The sequence below is a fragment of the Topomyia yanbarensis genome, chromosome 2, assembly GCF_030247195.1.
Source record: "Topomyia yanbarensis strain Yona2022 chromosome 2, ASM3024719v1, whole genome shotgun sequence".
In the NCBI taxonomy this organism is placed as follows: domain Eukaryota; kingdom Metazoa; phylum Arthropoda; class Insecta; order Diptera; family Culicidae; genus Topomyia; species Topomyia yanbarensis.
The window spans coordinates 124,825,558-124,841,241 of record NC_080671.1 but is presented as its reverse complement, the minus strand read 5'-3'; the positions used below and the strand labels follow the sequence as shown (position 1 = coordinate 124,841,241).

At 43.3% G+C, this 15,684-nt stretch overlaps 1 protein-coding gene across 1 annotated transcript in view; it reads left to right on the top strand.

Moving 5' to 3' along the window:
• The first annotated feature begins 9,293 nt into the window (after positions 1-9,293).
• The window catches only part of LOC131680797 (LIM/homeobox protein Lhx9-like), a 66,203-nt gene continuing 59,812 nt past the window's right edge, over positions 9,294-15,684 (top strand). Inside the window, exons 1-2 of the mRNA XM_058961508.1 lie at positions 9,294-9,561; positions 10,628-10,762. Coding sequence (XP_058817491.1) covers positions 9,485-9,561; positions 10,628-10,762 — 212 coding nt within the window. The 5' untranslated portion in view covers positions 9,294-9,484. The remainder of the gene's footprint in view (positions 9,562-10,627; positions 10,763-15,684) is intronic.

Below are 15,684 nucleotides of genomic sequence, written 5' to 3'. Positions count from 1 at the left end.
AGCAATCCTAACGAACCAGGAGATGTTTAAGACCTCGTTGCAAAAGTCAATTCACGATGGTAACTTCCCCGATATCGGAAAATGACAAAAGCTGGTGTTGTTATCGAAGCCAGGCCTGGAGCCTGGAGATCTATTGTCCTACAGGCCGGTATGCCTGGATACAGTCGGTAAGGTGGTTGAAAGAGTAATTCTTAACAGGCTTACAACATACACGCCATACGAACGGTCGTGGGAACTATGGAGGCTGAGCACAAGCAAAAGAGATGAGGAAACCATTACTGCGTAGTGTTTACGCTGGACGTAAAAAAATGCGTCCAATAGCGATAGTTGGGCTGCAATCGCCGATTCGTTGCACAGGCTGAGAGTTCCAGAGTATCTCTGTAAAATTCTGAGGAGCTACTTTCAGAACCGGCAATTGAAAAAGAAGGTAACACAGCTGGCGTTCCACAGGGTTCCATACTCAGCCCAACTCTTTTGAATGCTATGTACGACGGAGTGTTTTGCGGACGACATGGTGCTCCTAATGATCGGCCAATCACTAGAGGAAGTAGATGTACTCGCAACAGTGGCGATAGATGTTGTGGAAGATTAGATGCGCGAGAAGAAACTAGCGTTAGCTAACCATAAAACCGAGATGGTTTTGATAAGCAACCGAAAGGCTGTACCACAGGACAGAATTTTGGTCGGCGAGAATATCATCAACTCAAAGCGGGAAGTTAGACAACTGGGAGTAACGATATACGATCAGCTAAACTCTATTAGCCATCGACCACACATTCGAGAGGGCCGTAAAAGTGATTTCGGTACTATCTTGAACAATTCGGCGATCAGCAGCAATAAAAAGCCACTACTGTCGAATGTACATTGGCGCTCAGATACGCAGGACCTGCATGGGTGACGACACTGCAGACGAAGAGGAACCCATCTTGGCTGAACAGCACGTTCAGGCTGATGGCCATACGGGTGTCTAGCGCGTACGGAACTACCTCGACAGAGGCAGCCTACGTAGTAGCTGGAACTATTCTCGTAAACCTTCTACTCGAAGAATATAGCGAGTGTTATAGGGATCGAGGCACGAGAGGAGTCCGTAAACGAGCCCGAGCTTTTTTTTTTTTTTTATTCATTTCGTTTATTTGATAGGCACAAATGCGTTAGCTTGGCGGTGCCAAATGCTTATGCTTTTACATTTTGGATATCTTAAAACTAGGAGGTTACAATGTTGAAATATTTTTTTACAAAGGAAAAAAAAAGTTTACAGCTATCTTAAGACTAGAAATAAGATTCTATATACAAGAGAGGGCCAAAAGATTTTTTCATGAAAAAATTTAAAACAAGGGATTCACTTTGATATACAAGAGGGGGAGTAATAGTATTTTACGAAATATTTTACGGTTATCTTAAAACTAACAATATAGTTTAGTACACAAAAGGGGGAACAAATATTTATGAGAAACTTCACAGAAATCTTAAAACTAGGGATTCAATTCTATTTACAAGATGGAGGACAAGAGTTTCAATAAAGAGTAAAAATTATAGCTATCTTAAAACTAGGAATACAGAATACTAATTTGAATTTTTTAACTAAAACTTATGCTTGGTCAAGATATTCAGAGGGTGGCTTATTTCCGCATCAGTGTAGCAGCAGTTGTATCAAGGACAGGGGAGAGACAGGGAAAGAAGAGCAAAACTTGCAACTTTCGCTCGAACGGGGGGGGGGGGGGGGGGGGGGAAGGGGGATCAGCGAAACAAATTTGCGCCTCAGTCTAGTAATTCGTCGAGTACCGGATTGGCGGATGGTATTCTTCGGCCCCGCGGGGAATCCTTCAAAAGTCATCGGACCTCGAGTCGCTCTCGCTTCAGTTTCCTTCTATGCAGGCGTAGTGGTAAGGGCGACGGCGGTTACATAGTGGCACTCTGGAGCTGATCGGTTCCACAAGGCAGGAGGAAACTCTAAAAACGAGAAATAAAAGAGAGGGGCTAAATTGGGATATTTATCGTTTTTATGAAGGTATAAATAAGGGACATATAGGGGAAATCACGATTTGCCAGTATATCTCGGACTGGGACATTGGGTGGTCTACCTCGGGCCCGAAGGGATTCCTTTAACTGAGACCTGGCGTCACAATACCCGGCGCATACCCAGACAACGTGTTCGATGTCGTGATAGCCCTCGTCACAAGCGCACAGACTACTCTCCGCAAGCCCAATACGCCGCAAATGCGCATCCATGGTGTAGTGATTGGACATAAGTCGGGACATTACGCGAATAAAATCCCGACCCACATCCATCCCCCCGAACCAAGGCTTCGTTGATACCTTTGGGATAATCGAATGTAGCCATCGTCCAAGTTCCCCGTTGCTCCACGAGGTTTGCCAACTGTTGAGCGTCCTCTGATGACAAATACTAAAAAATTCGTTGAAGCAGATTGGTCTTTCGTATATGTCACCATTTAATGCGCCCACCTTTGCTAATGAGTCGGCCTTTTCATTGCCCGGGATAGAACAATGAGAGGGGACCCAAACAAAGGTAATCTGATAAGATTTTTCAGATAACGTACACAAGGACTCCTGTATCATCCCCAGAAAATACGGGAGTTGCTTTTTAGGTTTCACCGCACGAAGAGCCTCGATAGAGCTGAGGCTGTCCGAAACGATGAAGTAGTGATCTGTGGGCAGAGTGTCGATGATCCCAAGGGTGTACTGAATTGCAGCTAACTCTGCGACGTAAACTGAAGCGGGATCATTGAGCTTGAATGAAGCGGTGATAGTATTGTTGAAGATACCGAAGCCAGTGGACCCATCGAGATTTGATCCGTCAGTGTAAAACATTTTGTCGTAGTCGACTTCTCGGAATTTATTATAAAATATATTGGGGATCACCTGCGGGCGTATATGGTCCGGGATTCCACGAATCTCTTCCTTCATGGATGTGTCGAAGAATACAGTAGAATCAGAAGTATCTAGGAAACGGACACGGTTGGGATTGTACGAAGAAGGATTGATGCTCTGTGCCATGTAGTCGAAGTACAAGGACATAAAACGGGTTTGAGAATTAAGCTCGACGAGCCTCTCGAAATTTTGAATTACCAACGGGTTCAGAATGTCGCATCGGATGAGCAATCGATATGAGAGTTCCCAAAATCGATTTTTTAGCGGAAGAACGCCCGCCAGCACTTCGAGACTCATCGTATGGGTCGAGTGCATGCAACCCAAGGCAATGCGCAAGCAACGATACTGGATTCTCTCCAGTTTGATGAAGTGTATGTTCGCAGCGGAGCGGAAACAGAAACACCCGTACTCCATCACCGACAATATCGTTGTTTGGTACAACCTGATCAGGTCTCCTGGGTGAGCACCCCACCATGTTCCAGTTATTGTTCGGAGAAAATTGATCCTTTGTTGGCATTTCTGTTTCAGATACCTAATGTGACATCCCCAGGTACCTTTAGAGTCGAACCAGACCCCGAGATATTTAAATGTGAAAACCTGGTTGATCGTTGCACCCATTAATAAAAGCTGGAGTTGCGCCGGCTCACGCTTCCTAGAAAAAACAACCAACTCAGTTTTCTCCGTGGAGAACTCAATACCCAGCTGAAGAGCCCAAGCAGACAAATTGTCCAAGGTATTTTGTAATGGTCCTTGCAAGTCGGCAGCTTTGGGTCCTGTAACAGAGACCACCCCGTCGTCTGCAAGTTGCCTTAGCGTGCATGAATTGGCAAGACAATCGTCAATGTCATTCACGTAGAAATTGTAGAGCAGGGGACTTAGACATGAGCCCTGGGGAAGACCCATGTAGCTAAATCGCGATGTTGTCAAATCGCCATGCGAAAAGTGCATGTGCTTTTCAGACAACAGGTTTAGCAAGAAGTTATTTAAAATTGGCGAAAGACCATGCTGGTGCAGCTTCTCTGACAGAATGTTGATAGAAACTGAGTCAAAAGCCCCCTTAATATCCAAGAAGACTGATGCCATCTGCTCTTTGTTAGCATAGGCCATTTGGATTTCTGTAGAAAGCAACGCAAGGCAATCGTTCGTCCCTTTGCCTTTGCGGAAGCCAAATTGTGTATCTGACAGTAAGCCATTTGCTTCAACCCAATTGTCGAGGCGGAACAAGATCATTTTCTCGAATAACTTCCGAATACAGGACAGCATTGCAATCGGCCGATACGAGTTGTGGTCGGAGGCTGGTTTTCCTGGTTTTTGGATGGCGATGACCTTCACTTGCCTCCATTCATAAGGGACAATGTTACCCTCAAGAAACTTGTTAAATAAATTCAACAAGCGCCTTTTTGCAGTGTCAGGCAGATTCTTCAGCAAGTTGAATTTGATTCTGTCTAACCCTGGGGCGTTATTGTTGCACGATAAGAGAGCAAGTGAGAACTCCACCATTGAAAACGGTGTTTCGTTCGCGGTATCGTGAGGAGACGCGGCGCGGCACGTTTTCTGTACCGGGACAGAGTCCGGACAGATCTTCTTGGCGAAAGCGAATATCCAACGGTTTGAATATTCCACGTTCTCATTGGTACTATTACGGTTACGCATACGTCGAGCCGTACCCCAAAGAGTGCTCATCGCTGTTTCTCTCGTTAACCCGTCGACGAACCGGCGCCAATAACTGCGTTTTTTGGCTTTCATTAGACTCTTCATTCGCCTTTCTAACGACGCGTACTGTTGATAGCTAGCGGGTAACCCGTCTTCCCAGAAGGCCTTATATGCAGTGGACTTTTCCGCGTACAGCTCTGAGCACTCTTTATCCCACCACAGGGTGGGAGACCGTCCATGGGTATTCGCGCTGGGTACTGGTTTAGTCTGAGCTTGATTCGCACTGTCGAGAATCAAGCCAGCCAAAAACCTGTACTCTTCCTCCGGAGGAAGTTCTTGAGTGGATTCGATTTTAACGGATATCGCGGTCGCGTAACTCTTCCAATCAATGTTCCGTGTGAGGTCATATGAGACATTGATTGTTTCCGATGGTCTTGAACCGTTAGCAATTGAAATCACGATAGGCAAATGATCGCTACCGTGGGGATCAGGGATCACCTTCCACCTGCAATCTAACTGTAGCGATGTCGAGCATAGCGATAAATCCAACGCGCTTGCGCGTGCTGGTGGTGTAGGAATCCGCGTCGTTTCTCCCGTGTTTAAGATGGTCATGTTGAAATTATCGCAAAGATCTTGGATTAATGTTGATCTATTATCATCATGAAGACAGCCCCATACCGTACCGTGCGAGTTAAAGTCTCCCAGAACTAGCCGCGGTGCCGGTAAGGATTCCGTGATATTACAAAGCGTTCGGTGCCCTACCGAAGCTCTAGGAGGAATGTAGATGGAAGCAATGCAAAGGTCTTTACCTTTGATTAAAACTTGACAAGCGACAATTTCAATGCCTGGTGTCGAAGGGAGGTTAATTCGGTTGAAAGAATAGCACTTTTTGATCCCCAAAAGTACTCCTCCATAGGGGTTTTCTCGATCCAGACGAATTATATTAAAGTCGTGGAAGTTGAGATTTATATTGGAAGTTAACCAAGTTTCACATAATGCGAAAGCATCACATTTTAAACTATTTAGTAAAAATTTAAAGGAATCGATTTTCGGGAGGATACTTCTGCTGTTCCACTGTAGAACAGTGATCGAATCGGTGACCTCGTTCGATGACTTAGCCATCGAAGGATACGATCGCTGCAAGGAGGGGCCATTTAGTAGTCAACTGCTTCAAAAATGTTTGCACTATAGGGAGAAAACGTATCAGAAGGCTTTTAAGAGGATCAGTAACATTGAAAGCTGTGAAAATTAAGTCCACTATGTCAGAAAATTTCATTAGTCCGCTACTGGACTGAGTATCTGTTTGAAAAAAGGGGACACTTGGGGTTTTGGATGTCCCTGGAAGTGGTGGGTACTCCTTGTTAGAATTAATATTTCCAAGTCCTGGAGCAAATTGCTTCGGCTTTTGTGCATCACTTCCGTTGGATTTATTGGTTGTAGATGGCGCACTCTGAGTGGACGACACCTTGGCACCCTTACGAGGCAATGTAGGGGAGGCTGGATTTCTCCTCTTCCTGGATTCCCCTAGGTTAACCAAAGATGTTCCCTCTCGTGGGTCGTCAGATTCTTGCTCAACGTTAGCCAAACCAGCATAGGGATTTTCGGACAGGACAGATGGCGAAGCATTCTTTAGCATTTCTGCATAAAAACGCCTTGAGCGTTCCCTAAGGGAGCGCTTAATTTTATCCCCGCGCTGCTTGTACGCAGGACATGATTTAAGAGCATGTGAAGGGCCCCCGCAGCAAATACACTTTTCAGTTTCTTTGTCGCAAGAGTCATCCTCATGCTCTCCTTCGCATTTGCCGCATCGTTTCTTATTTCCACAATATGTGGCTGTGTGGCCCAACTGCTTGCAATTGCTGCAGCTCATGACCCGCGGTACAAACAGGCGAACTGGTAGGCGAACCCTGTCAAGGAGGATGTAGTTGGGAAGAGAGGACCCGGCGAATGTCACCCGAAGCGAGCCTGATAGAGAGTAGGTAGTCTTACCTCCCTCGGTGTTTGCGGTATACAATTGTTTGCATTCTAAGATCTTAATCTGTTCAAGAGAGGGGTCCTTAAAGCAGCCAACCCCGTGCTCCAACAGTTCTTCGCATTTCAGGCCCGGTTCGGACACTACCCCATCGATTTCACAGGCCACACAAGGCACGTATACTTTAAATTCCCGCGTAAAGCGCTCACAGCAAGCAATCGCGTTTGCCTGGCCGAGATCATTCACTAGAACACGTATCTTGTTTGCCCGAACACGTGTTATCTGAGTTACGGCCGGGTAATTAGCAGTCAGATCTCGAGAAAGTTTTAATATATTAACCGGTTTCTCTCCGGTCCGAAAATATACCACCCATGGCCCAGAGGAACCTTCTGGGTACTGCTTTATACGGGGAGCAATGCGAGTATTAGGGGGATCAGGGACTTCCATGATTACATCAGATGGTATTTCGCCCTCGGCCATTTAAGCACGAGGGCAGAGCGTTATATAAACGGGAATGTGTCTTATTATTTGATTACAAGGTAGAGTAAAAGTAGGGAAAAGGAAAGAAAGCAAACGAGGAAAAAAAATAAAGCAAAACTTATCTGCAAACAACGTCGATTGTTCCGCACCAGCGAAAACAATGTACTGGATTTACTGCCGGCACCAGCAGAATGGCAGCTAACGAACGAACAAAGGATGACCTTCAATCACTGAAATTTACACAACGAACACCACTGTGAAATATAACGATCCGTTCCGTTCAAAGGTTGGGAGACGTATATGCTCGAGCCCGAGCTGATATCTTTAGCAAGTGACAACATCAGTGGGATAATGCTGTAATCAGTAGATGGATACATCGACTGATTCCTTGCCTGTCGGTGTGGGTGATGGCTGGGCTTGGCTGTTTCAAGAAGTATCTGAATATGTTTGGCCATGCGAGATCGCCGTTCTGCATCGCGTGCAGCAAAACGAAATGAGGACCATTGTCAGTCAAGACGTTAACACGAACAATATTGTCCAAAGAATGCGCACGAACAAAAAAAATGGGACGCGGTGAACAGTGAGTGAACAGTCGTTCAGTTCATGTCAGCGTTGCAACGGATATGGCGAGAAGAGCAACGACCAGCAACATAGCAGTACACGGCTTCGAGTCGTCGAGACACAGATGAACCGGAGGTTACGCTCCAACCGGAATCGCTGGACTGATCTTGGCGCTCGACAAGTCTGTCTGCTGAAGAGAGATAAAGTAGACAAGCGGGCGTCACCGAAGTAGGCTATATCCACCACCGGGGACTAAACTGAGCGCACGCATCAACGACGATACGTCGTCGGGGTACCTGAGAACTGGAAGTCATCCTCCCCCGGAATTGCAGGACGGACTTCGCACCCAAAGGACCACGATCTAGATTTTCTCCCTCTGAATAGGCTAAGCCCACCGCCGGGGACTAGTTTAAGTAGATCGTGGCGTAGCACCGGCAAATGATCGTCGGGGCGCCTGTGAACTGGAAGACACCCTCCACCCAAAATGGCAGTCTTGTCGTCGGAGTAAGAAAGATCCACTGTCGGGGACTATTCAGTGAACCGGACGCAATCCTTCACCCGGAATCGCTGGACAGAGTCTGTCCGACAGACCTCGGCATTCTGCCGGGGAACTCTCCGCCGAGGTAGGCTAGCTCCACCGTCGGGACTACGCCGAATAGTAGCGAACACGACAAACCACCGGTATAGAGCCGTCGGGGCACCTGTGAACCGGAAGCCAACTTCCAACCGGAATCGCTGGATCGAGCACGGCATCCAACTCGTCAACGCAGAGAGCGTATGTAGAACATAACGCCGTGCAGGACTGATATGGCGGTTATGAGCGATGATGAACTAGCGCGACCAGCTAGACCTGGAATTGAAGTGCTTGAGCACAGCCTCCCTTCGTAGTAGCCATTTCAAATGGATGCCAGGATATCGAATTTCCGGAGGAATGTTCCAGTGTTAGGATAGTATGTGTGAATTTCAATGGAATTCTGGTAACATGGGTACCAAATTTCTCAGAATTGCCTCAGGAGATTGCTTTTTTTTGTCATGAAACCATTTGGAGATTTGACCTGGAAACGGATATTCCGGAGCAGATTCCTGCGGATCCATGAGTGGTCAAATTGTCATTATGTCCTCTAACGATGAATAACTTCTGAAACAATTTCAAGTATTTTGATAATTATATTGCTAGGGTTTACAGTTACAAAGGATGTCCTAATACTGAGTCATCCCTTCGGAAATCTGAATTGCCGGAAACTAGGCGCATTCATCCGATGTATTTTCCAGATTCTAAAAGTGGGTGAGTTTCTGAATCCAAAACATTCAAAAGTGTCCAAATCGGTTAGAAAATGCTATTGCTATGAACTTTTAAATTGGAGGGTTCCCGGGTTCCCTTTTCGGCATGTTAAAGGTTTTTATTGGAAACACAACGGGTAAAAGTCCAAACAGAGCACTTTTTCAGATGATTCTACGTTTCATTCGTTATGATCATCGAAAAAGTTTTATACATTGTATACATTTTTGAAGCAATAAAATGATCATAATTTTTTTATTTTTGCAGCCCTCATCATGCCCAAATTACTATCGCTCCTACTGTTATCATCAAAAAGGACCTTTATCCACAACAATGGAACAACGTTGATACAGTTTCTAAGAGGCGAGATATTTGGCAACTATTTTACAGCATCGCGGACATTGTTGACAACATCGTTCAGAACAGTCCAAAACGACACGGTTCGTTTGAACACCAAGGCAAGCTCGACAGACGAAACAGAAGCAAAAAAAAACTCCTCGAACATCATTCGTCCAGTAATTAATTGATACACTGTTGCCTTTAAATTATACGATTCCCCTTTTGAGCCCACCAGGTTTAGTTGGTGTGTGCGGTCTAAGCAGCTAGCCAGCACTGCTAAACCTCGTCAGCAACGAATTAACGAAAAGAAAATGCTGAAGGATCTCATCGCGGCTGAAACGGTGACACCTGAAAAATGTGCCGGATGTGGAATATCCATAAGAGACCGGTAAGTGGCAATTTAGGTGTCATTCTGTTTTTTTTTGTTTGCTTTTTAGGATTTACGTTTTTTCATCAATTCATCCAACATAGGGTAATGAGCCTATGTTTTGGTTCTGTTAGGAAAGGTGTAGAACTATTTCTTAGTTACTCGGCCTCGAGCGATAAAATGCCTGTAGATTGGTATCAATATCTTTATTCAGCAGAGAAATAAAAATGACCTGACAATTATGAAATATCATATTAGAGTACACAAAATCTCCAATAGAGTGCACTAATTTCAGCCCCCCTCCCAATTTGAGTCAATGCAATGAGCAAATATGCCGGACGCTGCCCTACCCAAGAACTTCAAAGGGGCAGTGTGATAACAGGAATAGGGCGAAAGTAGGCTCAGTAACTTAACTTGCATGACAAGTATCACAAACTATATTGTCAACATATCGAACATAGTTTTAAAAGGGTTTTTGTTTGAATTATATAAATATTTTGCAATATTTCGGAGTTAAATCACAGACTAACAGACACAACCAATACTTCGCCAACTGTAACAGTCATTTTAAATATATTTTTAGTTGGAATTGTGGTCGCATTTGTGATGATGGCGCCACTCTCATATGCAAAAGCATGAGGGGGATAGACCGTTAGTGAAAAATTGTTCCTAAGCCTGAGGGATAACCCGCTAGCAAATGAGTATTTGTGACGGTGTATAAAAAGTAAACAGGTGTTTTGGGAAAATTGGTGGTGGATATGTCTGTTAGTCTGCGGTTAAATCGACCAATTGGCAACTTTCCTATCTTATCGTGATCTGGTTGCTATGTTATTATTTCGCCATTTTTATAAATTCCGGTGATATCCACAATATTGAAGTTCGCAAGCTAAATCAAATTAGTGATGCTTTTACTAGGTGATTTTTAGCCTTCGATAGTTCAGTAGAGGTAACGAGAGGCTTTCGTCAAACGGATTGCACTGTTTGCCCTGGGCAAACAGATGCTGTACTGACAAAATATATTCCCATATATAGCACAACAAGAATTCTGGACTAACTCGTGTTTCACTTACATCATTACCCATTCCAGATACTATCTGCTGGTAGCTGACCGAGCATGGCACAACCAATGCCTGCGGTGTTGCAAGTGCCTAGCCAACCTGGAAACGGAACTGAGCTGTTACGCTCGGGAAGGAAACATCTACTGCAAGGATGATTACTACAGGTAGGTTCGCATTCACAGTAATGCGTAATTTATACACAATCAAAAAATAGATTTTATCGGCGTCATAATTACAACCAAGACGCAATTCAACCATAATTATAGTAGAAATGGCGAATTATTGCCGCTTTCCATTTAATTTTACATGAATACATCAAGCATATTTCTTTCGGGGTTCTGGGATATAAAATTAAATTTGTCAACACTTATAAAGGACATCATTACTGATTTATAAAATTTAATGGCTTGTAAAATTAAAAACTGTGCCTTTTTTATGGTCGTAAATGTATCATCAGGATACCAGAATTCACATGATATCCACTAAGTGTGTATACATCGCCAACAATTCCCCCGAGATACATCAAACTTGAGGGACACTTGCCGCGGTGTCGACGTTTATTTTTTTTTGCTGTCTGCATATCTGTTTTGCGTAAATGATGGAAAAGCGTTTTAAATATGCCATAACCGTTGCTTTGGTATGAAAATAGTAGGTAATTGCTGTGCTGGCGTGGTACGACATGGCGGGGTCCGATGTGGTTGCAGCCGGTTGGCTGGAAATTTCGCGCAAAATAACAAACGATAACTACACGCATTTTCATGCGCCATTTGCACACGCCTTACAATTATCGCTAATTATAGTGCTCCTTGTAAAAATTTCAGCCCGCATTGTTGTTAAAAGTTTGTTGTTTTTTCGTTGTTTTCAAGCCTGGCCAAAGTCAAAGTATCATCATCAAAAAAAAAAACAAACCAGACAGCGATGCAAGTGGTGAGGTTGGGGAAGGTTGATGGGCTATTGATGCACTTTTTTACGTTTCTTGGCGGCGTATTCCACATCCCATCCACTCTACTTAGTTCCATACTTTTTTTATAATGTACACTTTAGCGTGAAACCCGTCCCATTCGCGTGTTTTACGCATTAACTAATTGGAACCGAATGCTCCGCCTTTCATTGTTGGGAACAGCAATAGTTGAGTGGTAAATTACTCGATTTATGATCTGTGCAAATATTTATTAGCTAGACGGTTCATGACAGTGGTATTCGCAAGAATGAATGCATAAAACAGTATCACTGTTGTATACGTATATCTAGGGTTCGTCGCGGATGCTGTAATTACGGGACGTAAGATGTTTTTTACCGCAGTTGCAAAAATCGGAACGCCGGAGATTTCCACCGAAAAGCGTCGTCGGATCAAACCCGGAGGGGTCTTAACCTTAATATAGTTTGAATTAAAGCAATAAATCTTATGTATGTAAGTCAAAGAATAGGTCATCAAGACAGCCATGTGTTCCTCGCACGTATTTATTGTCACACGCGCAGATCGATCGTTTTCCGAAACCGCATTTTTCAAATTGGCGGACACAATAACTCATAACTAGTCAAAGGATCGCCTTGATTTTTTTTAATGAAAATGCAATACGTATAGCCAGTCGATGAACCACGAAAAACGAAAAAAAAAATTTCCTCTAGCATTTTGAAGAAAAGTGAGGGAATTTTACTTTAAATATGTGATTTTTCGGTTTTTATGATGCCATTTTCCGAAATTCAAACTTATTTCTATTTTTGCCTTTCTCATATAGAAAGGTTTTGCAATCACTCTGAAAAACGTCAACCTAATCCCGGCCCGGAGGGCCGAGTGTCATATCCCATTCGACTCAGTTCGTCGAGATCGGAAAAAGTCTGTATGTGTGTGTATGTATGTATGTGTGTATGTGTATGTGTATGTGTGTGTATGTGTGTGTGTATGTATGTACGTATGTGTCAAATAATGTCACTCATTTTTCTCAGAGATGGCTGGACCGATTTGCCCAAACTTAGTCTCAAATGAAAGCTGCAACCTTCCCATCGGCTGCTATTGAATTTTGGATCGATCGGAATTCTGGTTCCGGAATTACGGGTTTCAGAGTGCGGTCACACAGAAATTTCTCATATAAACTATAGGAAAAATTAAAAATAGAATTTTTATTTTTGATGCTAAATGTGTTCAAGGTGCATGAAACGTCGAGATTTGATGCAAACTCGAAAAAAAAATTTGACTACGATTCACTTTTTTGGATTTTGGCACATTTTGCCTTTCTCATATAGAAAGGTTATGCAATCACTCTGAAAAACGTTAACCTAATCCCGGCACATACAAATTTTTTTTTCGACTCGCTTAGGGTTTCTGGATTTTAACAGGGGCGTAGTTGATGGTTTTTCGGAGAGGGGTTACACCCCCCCTCTACTGTTCGCGCCCCTTCTTTAAAAATCTCCTTAAATCACCCCTCAGACCACCACCCCATCCAGCCCTCATACTCCTCCCTTTCAACCCCATCATCTTTAAACCACCACTATATCACAAAGCATACCAATTTAAGCTGGGGAGTCGTTCGTTCATGGGACTTTCGCCCTCTTCACATACCCAGCCCCGCATGACAAAATGAGTTAGCAAGCAGATAACATTGATCTAATGCTGATTAGGCTAATGGAGTATGATATTTTTTTGTTTCAAGTGTTTCACCGTCGACACGTAGCTCATCAAGTTCGTGGCTGGCATGCCATTGTGTATAAGTGCAAAGTGTACTAAGAATGTAATGGACATTTCCACGATTATGTTGAACATAAAAAGCCTCCGTGCCATAGTTTAGAGAAATGAGAAAGGCACAATTGCACCGCTAGGTGGATTAAAACAGGTTTTTTTTAGTTCATCGAGTAACTACAAGTCTAAGTTTTATGAATCCTATTGAATTTCCTGTTTCAGACAATTTTATCAAGAGTTATCATGTCCGCCGTGGCTATTCGACGTAACAAATGGTTGGACGTCTACTCTTGGAACGCTTATATGTGTGGCTCTACGTGACTGAACTTTTTGCCTTTCTCATATAGAAAGGTTATGCAATCACTCTGAAAAACGTCAACCTAATCCCGGCCCGGAGGGCCGAGTGTCATATCCCATTCGACTCAGTTCGTCGAGATCGGAAAAAGTCTGTATGTGTGTGTGTGTATGTATGTGTATGTGTGTGTATGTGTGTGTGTGTATGCATGTGCGTATGTGTCAAATAATGTCACTCATTTTTCTCAGAGATGGCTGGACCGATTTGCCCAAACTTAGTCTCAAATGAAAGGTACAACCTTCCCATCGGCTGCTATTGAATTTTGGATCGATCGGAATTCTGGTTCCGGAATTACGGGTTTCAGAGTGCGGTCACACAGAAATTTCTCATATAAACTATAGGAAAAATTAAAAATAGAATTTTTATTTTTGATGCTAAATGTGTTCAAGGTGCATGAAACGTCGAGATTTGATGCAAACTCGAAAAAAAAATTTGACTACGATTCACTTTTTTGGATTTTGGCACATTTTTGCCTTTCTCATATAGAAAGGTTATGCAATGACTCTGAAAAACGTCAACCTAATCCCGGCCCGGAGGGCCGAGTGTCATATCCCATTCGACTCAGTTCGTCGAGATCGGAAAAAGTCTGTATGTGTGTGTGTATGTATGTATGTGTGTGTATGTGTGTGTGTATGTGTGTGTGTATGTGTGTGTGTGTATGTATGTGCGTATGTGTCAAATAATGTCACTCATTTTTCTCAGAGATGGCTGGACCGATTTGCCCAAACTTAGTCTCAAATGAAAGGTGCAACCTTCCCATCGGCTGCTATTGAATTTTGGATCGATCGGAATTCTGGTTCCGGAATTACGGGTTTCAGAGTGCGGTCACACAGAAATTTCTCATATAAACTATAGGAAAAATTAAAAATAGAATTTTTATTTTTGATGCTAAATGTGTTCAAGGTGCATGAAACGTCGAGATTTGATGCAAACTCGAAAAAAAAATTTGACTACGATTCACTTTTTTGGATTTTGGCACATTTTTGCCTTTCTCATATAGAAAGGTTATGCAATCACTCTGAAAAACGTCAACCTAATCCCGGCCCGGAGGGCCGAGTGTCATATCCCATTCGACTCAGTTCGTCGAGATCGGAAAAAGTCTGTATGTGTGTGTGTATGTATGTATGTGTGTGTGTATGTGTGTGTATGTGTGTGTATGTGTGTGTGTATGTGTGTGTATGTGTGTGTGTGTATGTATGTGCGTATGTGTCAAATAATGTCACTCATTTTTCTCAGAGATGGCTGGACCGATTTGCCCAAACTTAGTCTCAAATGAAAGGTGCAACCTTCCCATCGGCTGCTATTGAATTTTGGATAGATCGGAATTCTGGTTCCGGAATTACGGGTTTCAGAGTGCGGTCACACAGAAATTTCTCATATAAACTATAGGAAAAATTAAAAATAGAATTTTTATTTTTGATGCTAAATGTGTTCAAGGTGCATGAAACGTCGAGATTTGATGCAAACTCGAAAAAAAAATTTGACTACGATTCACTTTTTTGGATTTTGGCACATTTTTGCCTTTCTCATATAGAAAGGTTATGCAATCACTCTGAAAAACGTCAACCTAATCCCGGCCTAAATTTTTTTTTCGACTCGTTTAGGGTTTCTGGATTTTAACAGGGGCGTAGTTGATGGTTTTTCGGAGAGGGGTTACACCCCCCATCTACTGTTCGCGCCCCTCCTTTAAAAATCTCCTTAAATCACCCCTCAGACCACCACCCCATCCAGCCCTCATACTCCTCCCTTTCAACCCCATCATCTTTAAACCACCACTATATCACAAAGCATACCAATTTAAGCTGGGGAGTCGTTCGTTCATGGGACTTTCGCCCTCTTCACATACCCAGCCCCGCATGACAAAATGAGTTAGCAAGCAGATAACATTGATCTAATGCTGATTAGGCTAATGGAGTATGATATTTTTTTGTTTCAAGTGTTTCACCGTCGACACGTAGCTCATCAAGTTCGTGGCTGGCATGCCATTGTGTATAAGTGCAAAGTGTACTAAGAATGTAATGGACATTTCCACGATTATGTTGAACATAAAAAGC